We start from the raw sequence: 26,808 nt of genomic DNA on the forward strand, positions 1-26,808 counted from the left end.
TAGTTTTATCTTTACCCAGGCACTTTAAGTTTTTATGAACGTTTATTTCATGCCAAAACAAACAATTGTCTTTCACTCAAATGCTTTTCTCGCAATTTAAGTTGAATCGAGTGCAGTCGGCCGAAGTACTACCGTTTGCTTACTGTGTTGTATGAATAAGTAATGAGGACTGTTATAGTCCTTTTACAGTTTCGCGACAAACTTGACTAAATGATGAAAAATTAAAAAGCCAAATAGAATAACGTGGAGACATTTTTGATTGGATCAAAGTAATCAAATAAATAATAATGATTACTGACCAAAGTGTAGAATTAGTTTTAGATTAATAAATGTTTGTAATTAGACTTTCAGATATTAAAGTTAATTCTTAGTGAAATAATAAAGTTCCCTTTTATATTATTCGATTTATCGAATTTCTTCTTCAGTTTTTCGTAATTGAGATTTAATATAAATAAAGAAAATAGTGTCCTAATGTTCCACTAATTCACTGAAACAATCGTGTTTCACTCCGAGTGCGAGCGGTTTGAACACAAATAACCGCAAGAAGTTTCCAATAGGTTACGTGCAATTTACTTGACCACACACACGTATGAGAGCAGATTTCTACGTTTACTTGGCTGTAAACTGGGCTGTACTCTTCAGTAAAAGACGTTCCTTAATTGCTGTATTTGAACAGACAAAACGTGGTAATTTTTGGTAGCAAATATAAAAAGTAACAACATCACTAGAAAAGCTCGTTTCTCTAATTATTTCCAGTCTATTGCGCTGGAATACTTATCAAAATAAATGATTTATAATATTTACTTAGGAAAATAGCTGTGAGGTAATTAACCTCGATATTATAATCGCCAGCCTTTGCCCTGGTTTGACATTCTTAGTTCTTCCTAGAGCTCTGAGCTACTACTCATGTCATGACCTACCTGTGTTACTAAGCAGGGCTAAACAGTTAATGTTATAAGCCATTTAAGAAAGGATTACGTGGTTAAGTAGTATCGTATTTTATTTAAAAAATGAAATACTTGACAACGTTTGGTCTAATGAGATTTCATGCTATGAGATTAAGGTTAAAGATTGTAAAGTACAATATTGCCATAAGAATATGTAATTGAAGACCAATTGCCATTGAAATTGCTAATATTTAATCATGTTACGATTCTTGTTATAATCTTGCAATTCCTTGGTTAATGACAATGAAAATTACATGTTTATTATTTATTAATTGGTACTTAAAAAACGATGTTTATTTTTTAATATCCAGAAAAAAAGTCAGGATAAAATATATGTACTTATGGGAAATAAATTAATGATATTTCTATAGTTAAGTTTTAAAAACTCCGGAGTCGCTGGGAACTTTAATAGAGATGTAAAAGATTTTAAGAAGTTTAAGCGGGTTGAGAAAGGCGCCGTATAGCGCAGACGGAAAATAGGATTGGAAAGAGGATAGTTTGTGCTGTGGACTGTTTGCTGCCAAGCCGTTCTGTTTATTGTTAGTTCTCGAAACACTATATTAGAAATATCACGAGTTATATGTTGAATCTAGCATCTAATATGTGTGTTATACATACATTCTAAGATAACAAAAGCTTTTAAAAACATAATAAAATGTATTCGCGTGAAGATTACGTATCCTATCTTTGGAATCAACGTGAAAAATCTAGTTACAATGGAAAAGAAAAAGAAACACATTAAATGAAAAATGTATTTTTTGTAAAGAGACTTTTACAAAGAAACAAAGCATACAAATGCGAAGTAATTTGTGAGAAGGGGTGACAAATGAGGTGTCGTATGGACCGTTCCGAGGAAAGGCTTTTCTTTTATCTTTTAAATGCGAAAAACCACTACAATAGGTTTCAACTAAACAATTAAAATTGTATGTCGATGCGGGTACGTTAACAAGCTTTGAACTTAACTTAACTTTTATTTATATAATCTTTTTATTTATATTGTCAGTTCAAATGTAGAGCACAAAATGTGAAAGCGTAAGTATATTTTTAATGTGGGGAAAAGCGTCGACCATGTAATGGGTATCATTGTCCAAACGAGAGAAATATATACCCCATAAATCCAAATTTGCTCAGGCATTTAGATGCGATAGTGGGGTGAAGAACCTCGGTGATACACATTACATATAAACGTATATTGCAAAGGAAGCACACATAAGTGAGAAAATGATTTGCGGATTATTTTAAACGTATTGCTATGATAATTAATATACTCGGCTGTGTATCGAAAACATTTCTAAATACTTGTTTAAATACGCAAGATACATCAATAAAACTTTCGGTTTGAATTCCAATATGAAATGGCACTGTTTTATTACGTCCACAATAAAAGTCCAATTCATCAAATATCCTCCCAATATAACACTATCAACAACATTTCGGTATAACATTCGTGGATGATATAGGAATCCATTGTTATGTTTGTAAGTAATTGATTGACATCGGGTCGGACGTGTAACCGAGATATACGCCAGCGGGGACGACTCGTGAACTAAATTCCCTCTAACTTCACACAGATTTCGTTTGTAGTTACAGTGTATTATACATATAGAATAGATCAGAGGGATTCATTTGTCGAGGAAAAACTTTACAGGATAAAATATATTACTTGGTATTTAGACGTTAAGTTCTATTTTATGCGGATATGTGAAAAAACACAGTGAAAAAATCACTGCATAATATTCCATTGTTTTATATAATCGTATTCTGTTTCGTACAATAACGTTAAAAATGTTGAACGTTATTCCGTACTCCAAAATGTAAATAATGCGCTTTCTATGCTTTGTTAAAAGTTGCGTATCTTAAACAAAGCATAGTATCAACTCATGAATAAATGAGAGCATCTGATCCCCGTTACATTGTAAATAAAACATAAAAAACGGACCATCCCTTGTGCATTCCTATAAAGTGCTTCCTAACTGCAAACTATCCGCTTCTGTTTACTATGTAAGTACCACATTTCCGGGTTTCTATTACGTGCGAAATATAAATGGGCAGCACCGATGGATAAATGGTTTGGCGATATAATTCACTGGGGGCAGAATTGAGGCTTTGATACGTTTGTAGGTAGTTATTTCGAGCGTATGTTTTAGTATTACAATGATATAGTAGTATAGTTTAAAGGGATTTTTTTAGAAATTGGAAATGGAATTAATGATAAACTGAGTTACATAAGACAGACAGACAGTCAGAAAAACTTGATATATACACACGTATGCATAGTTACTGTACTTATGAAGTTTTTATATGTAAATGTGTAAGCTTAGTGCTTATGTTATAGTCAAAGTCCGATACACAGTCTCTTCGCGGAAGGACTGGTTTATCCTAGGTTTGGCCAAAGCCATCAGGCAATCCCCGAAATACATTTCAATTTCGCCCTTTGCCTGAAGTATTTTTAGTCAAACCCAGGAGCTCCTAACTTTTCAGTCAAACGTCGAAAGTAAATTATTCTGTTTCGGTTTTGGCCTAGTTAATCCTAGAAGCGACTGCAATTCTCGGTCAAACGTTGATCTGAACTAAGAAATTATTAAAACAATTAACATTAATGCCTCACCATGTCAGAAAAATGATTAATTTTTCATTTTAATTACTTAAGAAATTATTAAAACAATAAACATCAAAATTTTAAAAATGTTATTTTTTTATACTTAATCTTATACAAACTAACCTCCGTATATTCCAAAGCATTTATTTATTTATTTATTTTATACTTTATTGCACATCGTACAAAAGGCGGGCCTAATGCCACACGGCATTCTCTCAAAGCATCTCAAATATAAAAGTGAAAATCATGTAAGCTGACCCATCAGGTGTCAGAACTGGCAGAGTTAAGCGGTTCTTAAGACTTGAAAGCTGCTTATATGATAAAATGCTTCCAAATTTTTTTTTTTTTTTTTTTTTTTTTTATGTATTAGCGGGCAAACGAGCTGGCGCGTCACCGGATTAATGCGATGATTGGCGCCGCCCATAATCACCCACAAGACCTGTATGGTTGCAGGTGTGTTGCCGGCCTTTTAGGGAAGAGTACGCTAATATACGAAGATAAGACACTTCATACTTATATCGGAGTTTGACTCGTCAAACCCCGATTTAATAAAATTGTGTTTTGACGTTTGCCTGACCAAATTAGTCTCTCCCAGGTTTGACGAAAATTGTTTAGTCAAAGGCCGAAAATTTACATTTGTTTGGGCTTTGACTAAGTCATTCAGTCTGACCTGAGGATTGACCAGTCCAACCTAGGAGCGCCGGAGCTTCGGAGTTTGCCTATAACACTTACATCATATCCTACCAAGTTGGAATGAACTTCGCGTTCGCAATGAACTGAAATACGCGCAATATAACTATTACTATACTTATATTCTCTCTCTTAGAATATTGTAAATATTTACATAATAATATGAAGCAAAGAGACCTTTAATCAGTATTCCCAGTATTTTTTATATCTGTCACAACATTTTACGGTAAACTTACGGCCGACGTCACCATCCTGGATCGTCTATAATCTAATAAAAAAAGTTCAGAATCTCAGATCAAATCAGTTTACGAAATTTATATTATATATAGTAGATAAATAATATACACAAAATATATAAATATAATATTTAGGTATACCTACCTTTAGTTAAGTAAAATAAATTCATGAATTATGCATCGTGAAGAACTACAATGATCTCTCAACAATAATTCTGTACATCAATTTTGAATCTACAATGGAACAAATACAATAAGCTGCATAAATAATTCCACACTTAAAATGTAGCATATTCGAAAACTCGGAATATATTATTCAAATTTCCGCTATGCTCAATAAAAACGCCGGAATACAGTAACAGCCTGGCCGCGATTTAAACGAGACCTCCCTCGCACCACCCGGCCTTTTTGTGCATTGATAAAACAAGGTTACCACCAGACCACTCAAACTAGACAGTTTTTGAATGCTTATTACATGAAAAGCTATTTCATGTGATATGGATCTTAAATGACAAACAACTGAGTACCTACCTACCAATTTTAACTGTGAAATTTTTAAATTATAATATTATTTAATAACTAGGGCATTATTAAACTTTTTTATAGTTCGATTACAATATAACAATTACAATATGACAATCAAGTATTATTGAGAGTACCATAATGTAGAAAGTTGCTTTGTAATAACGTGAATCATAATGTCGAACTGGAAAGCCTAACTACCTATTTAATAAAGTAATAAATGTTATCTTTCCATACATTAATTTACCCTGTCTTCAATATAGTTATATGTAAATATTAAATGAAGACAATCAAGTAATTGCAGCAGTATTAGGTAATTGAATAGTGCTTCCATAGTCTACGTCTGAGTATTAATCATGACGTCCAAGTTGACGGTTCGATATAACAATATTGTTCAAAATTCCAATAATGTTGATACCATATCGAAATTTTTTATTATTACTGAAGTATTTTTAGGAATAAATCGCCTACGGGTTTTGGAATCTATTAAACCTGTTTATGTTTTATTAGCGTACATCTATTCTGTGTCTATGGTCATAGCATACATTGTAACTTCTTGGATCTATATTTTCTGGCTGAATTACTTCCTTGTTGTTCTAGCCGATGTTACAGCTTCGTTTTGTATTATTCTCTCAAGTTCAGTTACATGGAGACGTCTATATAAATATTTCTCGGAACTCTCATTATTCGATAGTGAAGTTTGTACTAAGGTGAAATTGTCCACAGGAACTAAACGAAGTCTTATTTTTCATTCATGTTCGATTGTGACGGTATTCTTAATAATATATGCCCTTTCCTACCATTTTATTGAAACCATGTCTGCTATAACTTTTCTTATGGTGCCGATGAAACTTCTTCATGCTGTTGAATATTTTTTCAACGGTCATTTGCTTAATCTATTGGTGAATCGACTTCAATGTATTAATCATTGCTTAGAATTATCATATCCTTTGAATCAAGTGTATTGCGTCAATACTATTGAGGAAGAATTTAATAATAAACCGTCGCCTATTCGTATAAAAATGACAAAATTTTTAAGATTATACTATATTATTATAAACGCTTTCGATATTTTAAATTCAGCAGTTAAGTGGCAGGTAGGTTTGACTTTCATTTTTTATATCAGTATTTCATATTAAGAAAATATTTTGAAACTAAAAGGTTAACAAATTTGCTAGGTATAGTTTAAGTGGAATTATTAGTTAGTCGAGGACGCCCAACTTTGCAGAACTTTTTCACTATCTACTCGTAACTACGCCTGTGTAAAATGTTTGAAATGAAATGACAATGTAATAAGCGTTTTAATCTCGTGCTTATTATGTGTTGAAAACAATCATTATTTTGAGATTTGTTCTGTACTTTTTATTTTCTAATATTTTTTTTTTTTTCAGTTGCTGTTCACGTTCATAAAAACTTTTTCTGTTTCTTTGGGAGATCTACACTTTTTGATGACGGCTGTAATCAATAAGGATGTAAGAATACTTAAAATTATATAACATGTTAACTCAACTCTCAAAAAAACTTTCCAGAAAGAATTTTTTGAAAAATACGTTTTTTGAAAAATATGACCAGGTTCAAAACATGAGTAATTTTGCTTTGCGTAAAATGTAGAGTATGATAAATAAACATAAACAAAAACACTATATTAAATTGCTACTGTTTTTAGTGGAGCGTTTATCAAGTTCTATTAACTGTTAGCATCACCGTCGTTCAAATAGGATCTATGTTTTCGGTGTGTGCATCCGGAGATAAACTTCAGAAGGAAGTGTTAAGATTACGTGACATGCTCGCCTGTCGGCTTTACCAAGGCAAATTAGGTACGTGATACCTTATCTCCTCAGTCCTCAATAATTATAACTTTAACTGAATTGAGCAACATTTAGTCAAGACATTACTTGCTTTTTTAATAAATACAGTTGAACACACAGAAATCCTTACCTACAGCAATTTACAAAAATAGAAAGAGTAGGTAAATTTGTTGGTCAGCTCTATCACTTATCTGTTAACGCGTACAGACGTAAGAATCACTAAAATAAGAGTAATATTCCAGATCACGATTGAAATATATAGGTCATTTTATTTATTACAGATAAGCAAGATCGGCGAACCGCGCAGGCCCTCCTAACCTTAACGGAAACTCGCAATCTGTCCTTCTCAGTTTTCCACATGTTTAACATCAACATATCCCTGCCTTTTGAGATAGTGGGTCTGCTTGTTACCTATCTCATCATCTTGCTACAATTTGAGAAAGTTAATTCAGATTCGTAAACATATATCATATAGGAAATGAGATATTTAAGCAAGGTTGAGTTTTAACTTATTACGTAGAGAAAAATATAGAGAAATATTTCGTTTGTTATAATTTTATAAATAGATAGCGCGGCTTCAATCTGGGAGAAAAAAAATACTTAAACTCTTACATATTATGTATATCACTCTCAAATTAACCTTTTTAAGTTTTAAGTCTATGCGCACCAAAGTTACCACCAGAATTATAGTTTAAAAAATGGAAATTTCTTTTACATTCTAGATACGTTTCATATTTCTAGAAATATCAAAACGTATCTGAACATATATCATTAAAATAATGACTTCAGTGGAATAACTATACGTATCCTCTACTACAAGATTAACTATTATAATAATAGAGAGATTGAAGCAACTGACTATCCTAATAAACAAGGTATACCGTATATCGTCGACTATACAGGGTGTCCCACTGTTGGTATACTAAGCCCAAAGGAGGTTATAGATTTGCATACGCTAAGTACATAAAAAATACTTAAAAAATTCCAGACGCATTTTTTTTTCAAGTAGATGAATTCTTAAAACTCTATGTGTACATCCATAACAAGCAACCCGCCCAACTTTGTCACCAGCACATGAGCTATCGTTTAATATTATGTTTTCATAGACAAAATGCTCACATCAGAGAAGCGGTATATGCCGGCTGCGCGAAGCTAGAGAAGAAAACATGGATTTTCAGGAAAAATTTAGCAAAAAATTTTTGACGTAATTTTGTTGTTTAAGTATTTTTTACGTGATCATTGTATGCAAAACTACAAGTCTCTTCGCGCTTAGTATACCAATAGTGGGACACCCTGTATAAAATTATGTTTCACTAATGCTATTTAATATAACATTAGCGGTTGAATTGGGCACAAAGTTGCTAAAAATAAATACCTGTTATAGTGTATGATGGGTAATATATCCCGTAAAATTTCACAAAGGGTCTGCGGCCGGGACACAACGACCCTTATTGAGGTTTCTGTTGACAAGGCACTTCAATATTTTGATGGGCATTTAGGAAATGTGTAAAAATATCTTGTACAGCAAATCAATTTTACAAAAGGCTAGATATGTTGGAACAAATATTGCTTTGTTGTAGTTCTTTGTTATTATATTTGCTAAGAGCCTGTGCGGAAGAAAGATATTGTAGCAAACTAATCGAATGTTCTTTTAGAAGTTTTTGCTACATCACTTTGTAAAATCGAGAGTGTAAAAAAATAGACGATCAAAATATAAACCTATCTATGAATATCTTTTGAAAAATCTGAATTAATGTGTTTCCGCGCCGGCAAAGCTATGCTACAGCTAGACCTTACTAAAAGCACAGATAGCATGCAAGCTAGAGCTAAAGTTTATTTTTAATACTTAAGACTTAAGTTTGTTTAAGTTGTAGTAGAGTCATCGTTGTATGCGTATGTTTTATTATTGTTATATGATATTAAGTATTATATGTCTAATAAAAACTTTTTAAAACATTTTATCCTATAATGGTTTGATAAATGTAAATTAAGCTTATAAAATCTCTTAGCAGTATATGCACGTTACAGAATGGGGCTTTGAGCCGAATAAAGTTAATATTTATTTCGCCTGTAACGCTCTTGCACCCTTTAGCACAATTTATATTAAATTCAAAAGTTTTGAGATGCAAAACTGAGAGAGTTGAAGTTTAAACATTTAATTTAGCACTTTCGCAGTTTGTCGATTTGTTTAGTTCTATCTCACTTTGCATGCGTCCCGTTTTTCCTGGAAATATTATTTTTTGCGAGTGAACGGTATTTTTTGGGAAATATACCAAAAAATAATAGATCGCTACACTGTTAGTGGAGATCCATTTTTTGTTTGTTAGATAAACTATGTCAGTCACATAGTCCGTTATCTGAAAGTAAGAAAACTTTTAACTTTGTGTTATTTTTCACGCACATTTTTTCATATCTGTATGCGTAGGAGTATAGATTAATTATCAACTATTTTCTTATCACTATTTTCCTATCAACTATTTTCTATTGGAAATTTAATAAGTTTGTGGATTTTTGGAATGCGAAGAAAATCAGAAGTAGAACAAGAGGATTTTATTTACCATAATTTTTAAGAGTATTTATTCTATATCTTTGGACAATATTTTTTTCGGAGTGTTGTATAAAATCCGTAGAACCGTAATCAAAAAAATATTATCGAAGGAATAATAAATTGACATAGTAATTTAATATTTAAATACATTAAACTGTGCAAATATGGCAAATAATTGCTCCTGAATTTAAATAATATGATAAACAATAATTAATGACTTGTAACTGTTGAAATTTTGTTAAATTGTGAATTATAAATTTCATAAACACGTAAAATTTAATTCATCCCTACATGGCAAATTGCATATAAATTATCATCCGTATTAGTAAGCTCATTAAAATTAATGAACTATACGTAATTAGATTTTATGGTCAGAAGTGAATTGGAAATATATTTGAAGTAAAATTTAATTGCAATAGTGTATAAATTTTAATTCTGTAAAAATGGCAATTAAAGATTAAATACAAATAGTAGTTTGGTAATGTAAAATGTATAGAATGGCTGTCATGAGTAAAAATAATAGCAAACAAGGGTTCTAAACGGATAACCATTTTGTTTTAACATACAATAATTATTCTAATTACAACTGCTTTGAATTATAGTTTATTTCCCGTTCAAGACAGTTATAAAGAAATCAATCACATAAAAACTCAATTACTTTATCAATAAGCAGGACTGTAGGGGCTGTCCTAATCGTTAAGCCACTAAAGGCTTGGCTCCGTGCCAAGTGATTCTTATAAAAAGTTCATCAATCACGCAATGACGTGCTATGAAAATTGATTTCAGATAAAATAAGATCGTGACATACATAAACAAACACCGCTTATTTTTGGGAACTTTTATTTGTTTGGAATTTTTCGATGTTATTATTAATATTACGTTAAGACGTCCCTAGATGTGTCTTAATGCAAAATTTAGTTATTTAACCATTTGAACTTACGTTCGACCCAACAATAATTATAATTGTTCGTATCGTTCCATAATACATTATACATTATTTAAGTATCTCCACATTAACAGTATACCTATATAATATTTTAGTCTGAAATTTTTGGTATGTGTTATGTTTGTACTGTGTTCGTTAGAATTTTTAATTGGACAACAAAAAGTGTACCAAAAATGCTTACCGTAATTTACGCAGAAAGCGCGATGTACAATATTCATTTGTAAAAGAAAAAATGTAAACAATAGGAATGTAGGTAATATAAGCTCAACGTTTCGAAACAAAAGGCGTCCAATCTGAGTATGTAAATCTTTTAAAATAACATTCGTTTAGTGGGTAAAGTCGACGCTGCGTAGCTTTCCAAAACTCTGTATTTTAGTGCAAAAAGGCACTAAACATCCAGACATCCAGTGAACTGTGAGATTATTGAGCCATAAACTCGAACTCTTTTACTCAACCCTTCGATAATGTTAAGATGCGATGTATCCAAAGAAAAAATCAACGTTGTAAAGTAAATAATGTCTAAACCTTGATGTGACATGTTTTAAAAGTACCTAGTTGAAGCTAACAATAAGTCTGCAATTAGTTTTCTTTTGGACAAACTAAATAATGATTTCTGTAAAAACAAAACGACGGAGAGAAAAATATGTTGTTCTGTTATATAAACTTATGTGGTATCTATCTTTTAATACTTAATAAAAGATAGATACCACATAAGTTTATAATATATGTATTTAATTTTTACACACTTGCTCAGTAAAATTTGTGTTGCCCTTGTCATAACAATGGTGATAATAGACACTATATAGATGGAATAATTTTTAATTTGTCAATGTTCTATCTATTCGACTTGTAACCAAATAAAAAATAAATAGTTTGCTACAATACAATTAGCCGAATAAAATCCGAGGGTAATCGCCAATTTTTACGTAAAACATTTTTGTGATTGAATTAAAACTCCGCAGGCATGGAGACAAAAACGGAATGCCTACTGCAAACGTTTTCAATTAATATGTTCATTGTTCAACCAAACAGGTTATAAATAAAATAAAATGTTTAATATTTTTTATTTAGATAAAATCTTTTTGTTATTCTTAGGGCCGATTTTTCAATCCCTGGTTAAAACTTATCCGTCTAATAAAGTATTACACGATAATATTAAAATGTCACCTGTAAACTGTCAATTGCGGGCAATAAGAATACATTTTGAAATGGTAGTTTTATACGTTATTCGACGAATAAGTTTTAACCAAGGATTGAAAAATTGGCCCTTAATTTATAAAATATATTTTTGAACTTATTGTTGGCCAGACTTCAACGAAGGCAACGTTAACGAAGACAGTATTTTATTTTTTATAAAACTAGTTTATGGACCCAATAATTATTTTACATCTTATAAGAAAAATCTTTATATTATGTACTTAAATACAAATAAAAGATTTTTGTTATAATATATAATGGCAATATATTTAAACTTTGCAGTGTTCGCTTCACGAGTTCTCCGAAAATGGTGTCATATTAAGAGAAAATTAATAAATTAATTTTTTTAATAGCATTTGATATGCAATAATGTAACTAGTAATCTGTTGATTAAACTTCTTCTTTTTTCTCTGTATTAATAGCAATAACTGCACGTAAAAAATCGATTAATCATATTATTAATGGATACATGTGAATATGAAATTAATGGTAATGGCACACCCAATTCCGATTAAATTAATATGTAAATTAAACATTGAATTCAGCGGAATAACTGCATAGCTTGTAGCTAAATATGTACAATTACAAATATCGAAGTGTTTGGCACTAAGTCTAAATGCATCGTTGAATATGTGTTTCTAGATTGAAAACATCGTTTTAGTATAGAGATTACTCGTATATATGTACTTTAAATACAAGTTCTGTACTTAATGGTCGAGAATTTTCGTTAAGGCCATTATTGAACGTACTTTGTTACTTATAATCTAATCGTTTTGCGATCAGCAAATGTTTCGTTAACAAATATTTATCTTACTAATAGCAACGATTTAGCGGGAATTCGGACATCAACGAAAATAAATAGCTGTAATCAACCTGAATTTTCAAAACGTGCCCCTCTATGCTCTATAATCTATTGGTTTAGAAACGCTTTTATTAACAAAATTAAACGAGCCGTAAACTTTTGCACCATACTGCATATAGATTTAAAAGTAAATACTTACATAGCTGTAATGCTGCCAAGGTGAAAACTAATTTATATTATGTTGAAACTGTATTATTAACCTTGAGGAATAAATGAAATTGATATTGAATAATAATTGAAATTGAATTCTGAATATAAACATTTGTAGTACAATGATATTAAATATATGGTCTTTGAATCAAATACTTTCCTGATATTTTCGTAATACACACAAACATTTCAGAAGATGTTCACGTACTGCCAAAGTTACAACACTTATATCGGAGTACTACGATTAATTTTTAAACTTTTATGTATTGGATCGACTTGTAAATACAACTTCTATCGTTAATCCATGTACAACTCCTACATACAAGTACATATTCAAATTGGGTATTGTTTTCGCGACTTTCGGGTATACATCTTAAACCTATCAGTCTCAAGAGAATTAACAAGGGATAACACTGGTGAGTAATACTCGTATGTTGTACCTGAAACTTCACCCTTTGTTCGGGGAACGGTTACTAGTTCAGAACTTTAGATAGAGCTGAAGCACTGTATTTTCTTTGGCACAATTGTTTATTCAAAGAGGATCTGTAAATAGCTAGTTCATCAGAACCCATTCACTGTAGCAGATATTCTGTGATATTATATACATTCATGTTGCCCTATCAGTTAGTTTCAATACTTAAATAATTATGTAAGGTATAAATCAGAATAATGAATAAGCTGAATACGATTCGTTACATCACGATATCAATCGGAGCTACCTAATTAAAACTCAATAATTAAACATATATAATCAAATAGTATTTTAATGCCAACGTTCGGGACATTGTAATCGGATTTCGTGGAGTTTCGGTTTGCATAATTATTAAATACTGTTACAAAAATATTATTAATTATTATGTAAGCTTTATTAATAGTTAGGTTATCATCGCATACATAAAATAAAACAATCATGCTATTGCGATTCATGCAATACTTAAAGAAATTCGTATTTGTATTCGCATCTATATCGGTAATTTTTTGAGCACTTTCTTTACATGACATATCCATACTAATATTATAAATGCGAAAGTAACTCTGTCTGTCTGTCTGTTACTCAATCACGCCTTAACTACTAAACCAATTTGCATGAGGTATAGAGATATTTTGATACCCGAGAAAGGACATAGGCTACTTTTTATCCCGGGAAATAGGATAGGTTTTATCCCGGAAATCCCACGGGAACGGGAACTATGCGGGTTTTTCTTAGACTGCGCGGGCGAAGCTGCGGGTGGAAAGCTAGTAATAAATAAATTTCTTTACATGGCATATAATAAATAAATAATAATAATGGCTGGAATTATAATCAGTTTGAAAAGCATCCCTTGTTTGTGAGTAGTGTCACATATTAAATAGCAAAAACAAAACAAATTGATATACAATTTAAATACATATTAGACAAGGTAAACAATGTAATCGTTCAAATATTGATCATTGGTCGCACCTGCGGCGGATTTATATTTCTGTTTTCAGTTTTGGTACCGACATATTTGAGCGACGGATTTCAAGAAATGTTACCGCATCGAGTTTTAGAAAATATTTAAGATTTTATTTAATCTTAGTGCAATTTCAGTGATCTCACCTAGTACTATTTACTTTGGAGATTTATATATCAATCCCCATTTCTTTTATATCCGTTCGATAAATCAACATTCTTTCAGTGTCTTTAGAAAAAAATTACAAATTTTTCTAAGTTTGACTTCGATTAAAGTTTGAAATTTTCAAATATAATATAATTAAGTAGTATAAATTTTATTTTACGAAATGCTAAATGAACAACTTGAAAATTGCACTTCCGAAGTAGGCCAGTGGAAATTAACATTAAATTCGCAAAGCACGATGTAGATTTGAATTTTTGGTATGTTGTTTGGATCAGTTAGGGTGATGTAAATCCCAATTTGCAACTTCGAAAAAGTTGTGCTCGCTGCGCACCACGTGATAAACTGCGAAAATTTTGGACTTTTTTCACTTTTTGCTCTAAAAGTCATAAACTATGCGTTTCCGACAAGTATGATTCAGTACATAAATTAAGGTTATTAAATTTGCAACAATTTAAGCCTAACCGCAGCTCTCTAAACCTTATAACGACTAAACTGTGGCCATTCGAAGATGGTTCATTTTTCCCGAAATATTGAAATTTTTAGTTTTGCTCCCGTTTGAAGCAAAATATTGGCAAAAACCGCTCGTTCTATGAGAAGTTCGTATAATAAAGTTGTAGTGCATTTAATTTTCTTTCATAAGAGCATAGAACAAAGTCTGTGAGACAAATATTTCACACACAATATCTGAAAAACAAAAAGAAGGTAGAAATAGATTTTTAAAGAATTGAAACTGAGAGCATATAAAATCATAAAAAGAATAATACTTTTTCATTTGCAGGATAGGTAATTAACAAAATTACAAAATTTGGGAAAATAGGAAAAAAGATTATACGCAAATAATAAACTGCGAAAATTTTGGACTTTTTTCACTTTTTGCTCTAAAAGTCATAAACTATGCGTTTCCGACAAGTATCATTCAGTACATAAATTAAGGTTATTAAATTTGCAACAATTTAAGCCTAATTAAAGCTCTCTAAATCTTATAGCGACTAAACTGTGGCCATTCGAAGATGGTTCATTTTTCCCGAAATATTGAAATTTTTAGTTTTGCTCCCGTTTGAAGCAAAATATTGGCAAAAACCTCTCGTTCTATGAGAAGGTCGTATAATAAAGTTGTAGTGCATTTAATTTTCTTTCATTAGAGCATAGAACAAAGTCTGTGAGACAAATAGTTCACTCACAATATCTGAAAAACAAAAAGAAGGTAGAAATAGATTTTTAAAGAATTGAAACTGAGGGCATATAAAATCATAAAAAGGATAATACTTTTTCATTTGCAGTATAGGTAATTAACAAAATTACAAAGCTAATTAAATTTGCAACAATTTAAGCCAAACCGCAGCTCTCTAAACCTTATAACAACTAAGCTGTGGCCTTTCAAAGATAGTCAGTTTTTCCCGAAAATTTCAAATTTTTAGTTTTGCTCCCGTTTGAACCAAAATATTGGCAAAAACCGCTCGTTCTATGAGAAGTTCGTATAATAAAGTTGTAGTGCATTTAATTTTCTTTCATTAGAGCATAGAACAAAGTCTGTGAGACAAATAGTTCACTCACAATATCTGAAAAACAAAAAGAAGGTAGAAATAGATTTTTAAAGAATTGAAACTGAGGGCATATAAAATCATAAAAAGGATAATACTTTTTCATTTGCAGGATAGGTAATTAACAAAATTAAATTTTCTACAACTTTATTTTATGACCTTCTCATAGAACGAGCGGTTTTGCCAATATTTTGGTTCAAACGGGAGCAAAACTAAAAATTTGAAAATTTCGGGAAAAACTGACTATCTTTGAAAGGCCACAGCTTAGTTTTTATAAGGTTTAGAGAGCTGCGATTAGGCTTAAATTGTTGCAAATTTAATTATCTTTGTAATTTTGTTAATTACCTATCCTGCTAATGAAAAAGTATTATCCTTTTTATGATTTTATATGCCCTCAGTTTCAATTCCTTAAAAATCTATTTCTATCTTCTTTTTGTTTTTCAGATATTGTGAGTGAACTATTTGTCTCACAGACTTTGTTCTATGCTCTTATGAAAGAAAATTAAATGCACTACAACTTTATTATACGACCTTCTCATAGAACGAGCGGTTTTTGCCAATATTTTGCTTCAAACGGGAGCAAAACTAAAAATTTCAATATTTCGGGAAAAATGAACCATCTTCGAATGGCCACAGTTTAGTCGTTATAAGGTTTAGAGAGCTGCGGTTAGGCTTAAATTGTTGCAAATTTAATAACCTTAATTTATGTACTGAATCATACTTGTCGGAAACGCATAGTTTATGACTTTTAGAGCAAAAAGTGAAAAACGTCCAAAATTTTCGCAGTTTATCACGTGGTGCGCAGCGAGCACAACTTTTTCGAAGTTGCAAATTGGGATTTACATCACCCTAACTGATCCAAACAACATACCAAAAATTCAAATCTACATCGTGCTTTGCGAATTTAGGGTTTTTTAGTGTCGATTTCTACTGGCCTAAAGACCTTTTTATCACTTACCTCTGCTTCCCAATTAGCATAAAAATTCAATTAAAATTTCCGTGACTGAAATAATGTTGAATCTTGCTTGTTTGTTTTTCGTAGTTTGTCTTTTGGATTTCTTATTATTTATTAGAGCCACAAAGCTTAATTACGTAAAGCGGATAAAGTTCACATTCTTCATAATCTGTTTTCTTAAGTCTCAATTAACTTTTAAGATAAAAAGCAAAGGTTTTGAAAAGATTTAATCTTTCATTTTTGAATAGGCGTGTTCATTCCGTATCAATGGCTCTTAAAAACATTCAATCTTTTTAATCTCAAAATGAAGGTCCTTCGTTCTTGATTAGAACGTTCTGTGGTTAATCAATTGTTGATTCTTTGAAATAGAAAAATGGCCCATTCAATTGTGATAAAAGAACAAACATCACATACATGTAATCGAGAATTGGAAAGCGTACCTACAATTTTCGGTTCGAGGATTACTTACAATTTGTTATAAAGCATATTTGGGGAAACTTTGGTTTTATTTGGATAATTAAGGTAACCTCACTGAAAATCAGACTTAAGGTGGTAATTATTACCTTATTTTATGTAGGTATACTTACTTTTGATAAACAATACGGGCTTTGATTTATTGTTTAAAGATTTTGTTGGTAATATAATTCCTTAGGGACTCACTAATGTTTGTCTATAATTAAATTAATACACATAGTGCAGTTTTTATATTCAAAAGAAAGCATTTAGCATTTAGGATGCATATAAAATTCATTCATCAATGTCTTCTACGAAAAGAACATGTTTGTCGTTTCTTTTTGTATCACTTGACAAATGGTCTAATAATCACCCTAACGCACTTACACACAAACCATTAGTTTTTCCTCAAGTATTTACCAATTCCATTCCCTTTACTAGTACCAATATAAAATAGATGCTTAAAATAAGTATATAAAGACATTTTCAGACTTTATTCAGTCAGAAGTCCGAAAACATCTTACTTTGTTTAAATGGTTTAATCTTACTTTAAAAACAAACACATGGTATAAAATGTTCACAGAATAATTTGACATTAACTCCACCTACTAATTGTGATACTTTGGATACAATCCAAGTGTTGGGGCCTGAATGCGAGCTATTGCAATCTGCTACAATATTTAATATTCACGTTCTGGACTAAAAATAAGAATATTAAACCGGTTGTATGGTTTATTTCACGACAATATTAAAATAATGTTTGCAATACGTTTTATTGTAAAAGTTTGTGATTATTTTTAGTCGTATTGTAGTAGGTATTAACTTTATTGTAACGGGCATGAAATAAAAAAAGCTGCCATGTCTAGTGAAGATTTTTTTGCTGTTCATTTTTCGTCAGTTTTTCGTATAGCACGTTGCTATCTAGGTAAAGGTGACAATGAACTCGTGACTCCGAATCATTTTTGATAGACGCTTTTTAAAAAAGTTCTTTGTTACTTGAACGTATATTCATTGTGAATGATGAAAGTTATGCCGCTTTACTCTACTATTTTAACAATACTTGCGGTCTGTGGTAATATATGTTGTAATTTGTACATACTTTATTATCTGAATGTTTTTAGAAGTGCAAGTTTTGTAACAAAATTTTGTTCCGTTTCCCCACTATTCATGGCGAAGACGTTTTTCTCACCGTTTGCACTGATCGATTTCCTTTACGAGCGAACCTTCTACACCTTTTTTATCGGTCATCTTTGTGGCTTGAACCTGGGAAATCCTGAGTACCTATTGCGTTTCACAATGTACTGAACTGTACCTAGATTAAGGAAAGTGAAGCTTTAAAAGAGGGAATAAATAAAATAATGATAATATTGTGTTATGTGATAAACGCGTTAGAAGAAAACTGAATATCTATATCACTATTATCTATACTAATATTATAAAGCTGAAGAATTTGTTTGTTTGAACGTGCAAATCTCAGTAACTAGGTACTGGTCCAATAAAAAAAAAATTTTCGGTGTTAGATAGCCTATTTATCGAGGAAGGCTATATATCATCACGCTAAGACCAACAGGAGCGGAGCAATGCGAGTAAAACTGCGGGGCACAGCTGTATATGTATATAAAAATAAACTCCGATTCCGACTGTTAAAATTTAAGTGGACTGTTAGTTGCATGATAACTGCATTTCGCAGATGACGCTTTAAGGTGGTATGCATATATCGCATTACTTAAATATAAAATACCGAGCCAAGTAAGCTCGGGAGCTTATGTTATTTTCATGTTTTGTTGAAATGTGAACTGAAATAGCGGAGATTTATTATTTGAATATTTTGGAATGGTTCTGAGTCTAACAGAATATTAAGTTTTCTGTTAGGTACTAACTATTTTAAACTATTTTAAAAACGATTAGAAAATTATCATACTTTCTGGTGTTGAATACTTTTTTTATTCTTTGTCTGCATGATCATCGTCCATAGTTTTGTTCTACTAAACTAAACTCATTTATATTACTGTTATTTATAGCTTCAGTGACAATTATCGAGTGAATGTAGCTCTTTATAGCATACAGAGAGCAGAAAAACACAAGCGTTCATTAACAGTAAAAGCACTATTAGCGGCCTTATGGCTTCTAAGCCATATCATCCAGGCCACCGCTTGTGTTGCGAGAAACAAAAATAGAAAAACAATAGAACTTATGTGGAGCTTAAACTAATAAATATAAAGGAGAAATAAAGGACAAATGCAATACTTATTTAAGTTAATTAAGTAATTTAAGTTAAGAAATTAGTATCTATAATTAGAGTGATACAAAATATATAGGTATGTAGGTAATGTCATATCAGTTATAATATTATGGTGATTATTTCATAGAAACAATTTAAACAGTGTATCTATCAGGTTTTACGTTTCATGAAAGAATAAGTAATCACTATAACATTCAACGAGCTGAGACCCACCTGTGTTCGTAAATATCCCCTTAGGAAGTTAAAGTTAAATATTCTACGATAGAATCATAACAGCTTAACTTCGACTACACTACGCGATCAAATTTGCTCACAGTACTCAGGGGAAGACAATTTTCATTTAACGTTCATATTGTGTAAGATTTTGTAAAGAACTTCACAGTTTAATATCAAAATGTAAAATTGCATCTGTACAATACAATAGGTACTTCACATTTCATAATTCAAACCCTATTCATTCCTGAAGCTTCCATAATGCCATTGATGTCTTACAAATACTAATGGACAAAGCATTGCTCGTTCGAGAGTCTTGAAAATGCAAGAATAGCATTCGTAAAGCAGAAATGGGCACACAATAGTGGCCGCTGCTTTCCGTCGGAGTCCTAATTTGCATCATTACTGCTCACTTCGCCCGTCTTTATACTCGTATACCAGCTTATACCTGAAAGAAAATTTGATTAAATATTTTGAGCCTTGGCGTTTTACAATGTGAAAAAATAAGGCGAATTTTGCAAATATAAAATTAGAGTTTTGTGATATAATATTGTAGAATAATGGCTGTAATTCATACAAAGTAAATAAGTTTAGTTCACCTTAGAGCAATAATTTGGGATAAAAACCTTTTGTCTGTCATAAAGTACTACTTACAGGAGTTATATATGTTTTTATATGGAGGGCGCCTGCTGCTGGCATTCAGGTACAGGTATATGAAAAAGGGCGAAAGCAATTAATCCTATACAATTAAAAGCGTATTTATAATAAATACCCTTACATATTTACAACGGAAATTCACGGAACGAGCCCACACATAAGGAGGTCACTTAATTAAGGGACGTTAGAGTTTAATCTTGGCACGGCTAAGGGAGTATTTAAAGTTATCCCATTGCTACTCGCTTCACACACATTGTGCTAACATTTGACCTGGTTTTGTTTAACGAGATTATATCTAAGCACCCGGCTTCGAATGAAGTCCGTTTATACCAGTTTATCTTCATCTATATATTTACTTTAACGGGTGAACTCATAGCTCCTGATATAAATGAATTGCTATTGTACGAAATATTAACCAGCCTTTGATGACACGAATAGTGCATTGCAGTAAATTGAATAAAACGTTAAAATAACAACTGCAAAGATACGTAAAATAATTATTTCAAGGATCGCACTTTACACATAACAATAAATGTGAAATAAAGGCACTCGAATTTTTAAAAGCGCGTACGTACGGAATAAAATGGGATCAAATTGGTGGATAAAATGAAATTAATCGGTTTTAAAAACGGTGTTTAATATTAAAATCGAAGGATAATAAGCGTACAAGAGAGGGTTCGATGAATGAATTATTGTAATCAATTTTTCGTAAAAATATTCTTGTATCGCCTATTGAGGCATCATCAATCTCTCCTGGGTGACACTTAGGTGCCTTTTGTCCACCAAATATTTACGATATGGCGTTATTATTTTGGCTACTAGGAAAAATGTTACAGAGTGATAAATTACAGCGAAGAGCGAAAACCGAGGTACCAAATGTATTATTACTAAGAATCTACTCAAAAGGTAAGACAGCGTAATATTGCTCGGTATTTCATAACAATTCACTGGGTTATCCTTTATATTTTGGACATTTTTATGTAGTAAGTATATCTACCTTATATTGTTTCAAATTCGATATCGATAAAGCTTATTTACGGTAAGAGTGTTTTTATCTATAATAACTGAAGCCTTGAAATATTTCACGTGGGTGAAAAACCTTTATCTGTTCCTGAACGGTTAAAACCTTCATTTATTTTTTCGCGTGAGTGAATAAAACTCAATAGTTTATTTTTATGGCCGAACAGATTTTGCGGAAACACAGGTTGTCGATGAAATATAGTTCGAATAATATGAACGCCCGATACACAGACGTGTCTGTGTATCGGGCGTTCATATCTTCGATTTCTATCTTTCATATCTTCGTTCTTCTATCTTCTTAAAATATGATATGAAAAAAGATAAATATTTTGTATTTTTTTGTAATTAAATAAACATGAATTTTCAAGCTATAAACGTACAGTATATATATTTTTTAATTTTAACACATTATGTTTTCAAACCTATTTTATTTTTTTATTACTTTACCACGTTTAAACATCGACCAGAGCAATTATTTTGACGTTTTGAAGGTGAAACGTTGGTTATTTTTTTAATATAAAAGAGAATAAAATATTACAGGAAAACTCGACGAGTGTCAACAAAGGCTTTGTGTGACTTTTTACGGTTAATTTGAGGTTGAGACAAAGCGTAGTGTCACCGTTAAAGGATAATTCTTTAATGGGATTGTGGAAAAAATAAAAATATATTGTTCTTTGTTAGGGTTAAGGCTGAAATTTTTCCCTTTCAGTGAACAGACAATCATCTATTTTTTATACGCAATAAATGTCTCTACATTATTTTATTAGTTACGTTTGATTAAATTTGGTTATATAATACCTAGGTATGAGAAGAGTAACCTAACCTTAAATTTTCCTCGTCCGTGTATGTGATTTAAAGTGCTATAAATCGAATTTAAATTAATAGTTGTACGTTTATAACATGTAGGTACGTAATAACAATAATAACATTAACATTTTAAACTAATCATCTAAATTATTCCGCTTATCGTGTTCGTGTTAGAAAAATAATTTCAAAATAATATATGTAGCACTTGGCTTAACGAGGATAAAAAGAGTAAAGTATTGTTAAGCTGAAAGCGATGGAAGTATGCCACTAATGCGAGCTGCCTCAGGCGAACCGGCTTACATCCTGTTCACACTCTTTTCTTATACAATATGACTGGAGAATATCCTAACCAGCTGGTCAGATTTTTCTTTATTTTATCACTAATATTTTGATAACACTAGTTTTTTGAAAAACTGAAATTCTTACTTATAACTTTAAATTAATTAAAGTAAGTGTTCATAATAGAAGGTTAAAAATTACAGTTCATTTGATATTATTTTTGAGGTGAAACTTCTTTGCGCGCAAAGAGCTTTTGTTCTTTGAGAGGAACATTTCAAGGTCGCATCATGGCAATAAAGTCACTTCATGCAGTAAGGCGACGATTTTGGTATGTTTGAATAATGTCAAAAAAGTTTCACTTCTGACACGTGTGCATTGCACACACGCTCTTTTTTTGCTATTGGTTAAAGTATACATGTTTTTGAAAACTTATTTTTTATATTAGATTTATTTCAGTCATTAGGCGAAATCAGATAGACTTAAGAATTTCACACTTGTGAAAAATGCGGTACTTATTTCTGTAACATGTGTCATTTCATTCAATTGCTGGGCCATTCTCGATAAGCACTGCTCGTGAAAAGACCCGGTTTCTCACATTACACTCTTATACGCGTCTATAAAAAGGCTATAGAACCATATTTAGGTCCATATATTATGGACTGTTAGGGCAATAATTTATATCAGAATGAAGTCAAATTCAGAACGTATTGTTGTGAGGGAAGATTAAAAACCTATTTATAGAGATTCATACCTGTCTTTCCCTTTACCATAGCAACACTGACCAATTAAAACAGTATTTTATTTCATGGAAAAATATAAAATCATAGAGCAAAAAAGATATTCCTATGCTCTATCGGAAAAAATATTTATATTTATTACTTTATATAATGTAGATAAATAATAATTCAGTATTGTTTTAAATCCAATAAACTGTACAAAATATATTTTAAATATTAATAGTTTTATTTTCGAAAAGCATTAAATTTAATTTCGTCGAGAATGTTTATATTCAGCAACAAAATACATCTATTAGTCGAATGGAAGAGTTCGATTTCAAACTCAATTTTGGTGATAAATTCAGTGTCAAAGATAGCCAATTAACCGGATTTTACGGCGATGGCCGATTGAATTACCTCGTCGCAACTTAAGTTCAATTTAGTCTATTACGGAAGCTCTTCGTTTAACATCGTGAATCTAGTACCGTAGTTAATTCTTTTGCATTACATTAATCTTGTTTTATAGCTAATTTAACAGAAGCAAAGTGACAAATTAGTGAAAGAAGATCAAGCGCTGCTTGACAATAGAATTTACGGAACATTCAGTTTAGTTGTAGAAAGTTTCGTATTCACGATTAAAATTGTTTCTATCTAATAGTTTTAATGAGTATGTGCACGCGTGTAATGTGACTGAATTTTGCTTCAATAGAAGTTATATAGTTTCAGTACAATAGGTACATACCTAAATGATGCACGCGCTTTAAAGCTCAATAAAAATATACTTCGAAATGTACTTGAATTTTTTTAAATATACGCAACATCTAAATAGGGTATACTTGTTTATATTGTGTGTTATAATATACGAATGAATATTAATATTCGTCCACGTTTATAAAAAAAAGACGGGTTGCACTCCGGGAGTGCCGGCAGAAGTGAAAACTTGATTATTAACGTTGAGTTCTCTCCATCCGTCTTACGCTTTTTCGATCAGGTCACGTGTCCTGACGCGAGTTTAAGATTTTATACCCATTACAGAAAAAGTGCTCAACGCCGCTAAAGAAGTTTTCACTTCAAAAAAATATAAGACATTTTGTTGAACTTAAAGTATAGATCGTGTACCTACATGCGAACTGCTTTCCTATGAGTTAGAACTTGAAAGTCAAGTATTGCTAGCGTGTGCTACAAATAACCCATAGCAATTTTGCAAAGATTATACCTACATAACCGTGTGTACTCCACTGTATATAGCTATACAAGTACATGTTATGTGGATCTTGTGTGTTGACCGCTTGGTGAGCAATGAAGTGGATACTTAATGAGCAATTACTTTAAATGTAACCGGAAATTTTGCTAGCCATGTAATGTTTTGCTCTCAGAAGGTCGTTGTAGAGGTAGTATAATGTTAGAAATGTTACAGCGTTTCGTACAATTAATTAACGCTGATGATCTTTTTATTCTCAGGTTTGTTTCCTTATTTCCTTCGCGTTATTATATTTCGATGGTATGTTGTACTACCAAATATACAATTTAGGTACATATATTATTACTTTTCTATAACTTTCACATTTTCTATTGAAAAATTGTCAAACAGTACTTGTACAGGCCTAAAAATAAGTAAAATAAAATATACCTAGTTAGAAGTAAAATGGATCAGTAGTTTTGTAAAACAGTTTGTTAGTGTAAGTGTTATAACTATTGTAAAAATTATTATGGATAATTAATATCATCGGGGACTGAAAGGGGACGTAGAGTCTGACAGTTTAGTAAGTGTATAAATATGTCTTTTAAAAACTCACGGAACCATATAAAACCCATACCTACATAATGTATAGGTGTTCCTACATCCAAAGTATAGGTACACCGTGGTACATTGGCAAATTACCACATTACTGTATTTAAGTTACGTGATAGGACTCCTGCGAAACGAAAAATGTGTTACGAAAGTACGTGATGGAGTTCGGTAATATTCATTAACGATCATGTAAATAAGTATTAGACATTTAGATCACGTTCTTGCTGATTCAAGGCAAATTGGCCTTTAGTAATTCTTAATAAATTACGTAAATTCATATCTTTATATATAATAACAAACAAACTAATTGAACTTTGAACCTGGAATAAATCTTATAAACTCAAACTCAAACATTTATTTATTCAATTAGACTACTTTTAGTAGCACTTTAGAATCGTCATTACATAAGTATTTTTAACATTTACCATGTAGGCATGCCTATTATGCATTTTTGTTATTAACTGTCCCATTTATAATTCGGACGTACCTAATTTATCATTTTTATAAACTATTGTTATTCTAATAAAGTCTTGAAACCAAATGATGTAAAATTTGATATACCTAATGTTAAATACTAAACTTATCAGTTTTCAATCGTTAAATCTGCACCCATTTAATTACATGAATATGCGTTAATTAATGAAAAATGAAGAGTTGCACACTAATAATTGATATCTGTCCCGTCTGATGATTATTATATTTTTTTAATTATGTAGACAGTCTTCAATCGTTTTCAATCAACGAAACTGGTAACAATTACAAAAGTTCATCCTTTTCCCTGTTCCTAATTAAATTCTTCGCCATATAACATTTAAACAAATGTCTGATTGCGTAAATGTGTAACCTAATTGTAATAATTCAGTATCTTCACTGAAACATTAGGTTTAATAAGTATTTTATGTGGAAAACTCTTTCTATTTATATTTTAAACTAACGGTCCGCCCCGGCTTCGCCCGTGGTACATATTTATGTTTTCTTTCCATAAGAACCATCCTCTTACTTCAAGCAATATAATAAAAAAATAATTTTCGAAATCGGTCCACCCGTTCACGCGTGATGCCGTGACCAAGGAAAACGGGTTTCATTTTTATATAATTATAAATAAATACTATTCAAAACGTCTCAAGTCGAAAACAGATCACAATTTTCTCTTCTCAATATTCGTTCAATTAAAATGTTATTAAGGTGAATGCCCGTAGTTTAAATGAATAGAAACATGGTTGCGTTATTAACTCGACGTTGCATCCGTTAAATATTGTGATAGTTTATTGACTTTATTAAATATATTATTTTATAATTAACTATATTATAAAATAATATATATTAACTATATCTTAAACAATACAACACTGTGTTACTATTTCAAATCCATACTAATATTATAAATGCGAAAGTAACTCTGTCTGTCTGTCTGTTACTCAATCACGCCTAAACTACTGAACCAATTTGCATGAAATTTGGTATGGAGATATTTTGATACCCGAGAAAGGACATAGGCTACCTTTTATTGCGAAATATGTACCACGGGCGAAGCCGGGGCGGACCTCTAGTCTGCTATAAAACTTTGCTTCACCTAAACCACTTCAGAACTAAATTTACCTAATTTATTTTGAACCGTATGAAATGCCCTTTACAAAGCATTCTCTATACAGCCTTTGAGCACTTATCGAGCATTGCACAGGAGACCCTCACCGGTGTTCAATTACGCCACCTTAGTCATCTACAAATACACCTGTATAGTCTATAGACCATAGAGCATATAGTCTATAGACTATACTCAATATATGCATATATTCTCACGTTATATCGTAACTATGTTATGTTTTTATTAATTGCGACGGTCAATTGTTTTAGATTGTCGGCCTGTTATTCTGGTTACCTAATTTTAAAACCTGAACATTGAGTATGTGCTCAATGTTCAGGTTTTAAAATTAGGTAACCAGAATAGTTAGTAGTCTAGTGACGTTAATAAATTATGATTATAGAATCGGTAATGTAATGATATAGTTCTCAAACTTCTATGATTTTCG

At 31.3% G+C, this 26,808-nt stretch overlaps 1 protein-coding gene across 1 annotated transcript; it reads left to right on the plus strand.

Annotated features, from left to right (window-relative positions):
- Positions 1-5,350: 5,350 nt before the first annotated feature.
- Positions 5,351-7,262, plus strand: LOC149901205 (uncharacterized). The gene is made up of 4 exons (XM_090112002.1): positions 5,351-6,091; positions 6,386-6,466; positions 6,661-6,811; positions 7,084-7,262. The coding sequence occupies exons 1-4, from the start codon at positions 5,351-5,353 to the stop codon at positions 7,260-7,262; spliced, it is 1,152 nt and encodes a 383-aa protein (XP_089968128.1).
- The last annotated feature ends 19,546 nt before the right edge of the window (positions 7,263-26,808 follow it).

Source organism: Colias eurytheme, chromosome 17 (assembly GCF_061535395.1).
Source record: "Colias eurytheme isolate Ceu_HAF_F1 chromosome 17, ilColEury1 Martin Lab GWU primary, whole genome shotgun sequence".
Taxonomy (NCBI): Eukaryota; Metazoa; Arthropoda; class Insecta; order Lepidoptera; family Pieridae; genus Colias; species Colias eurytheme.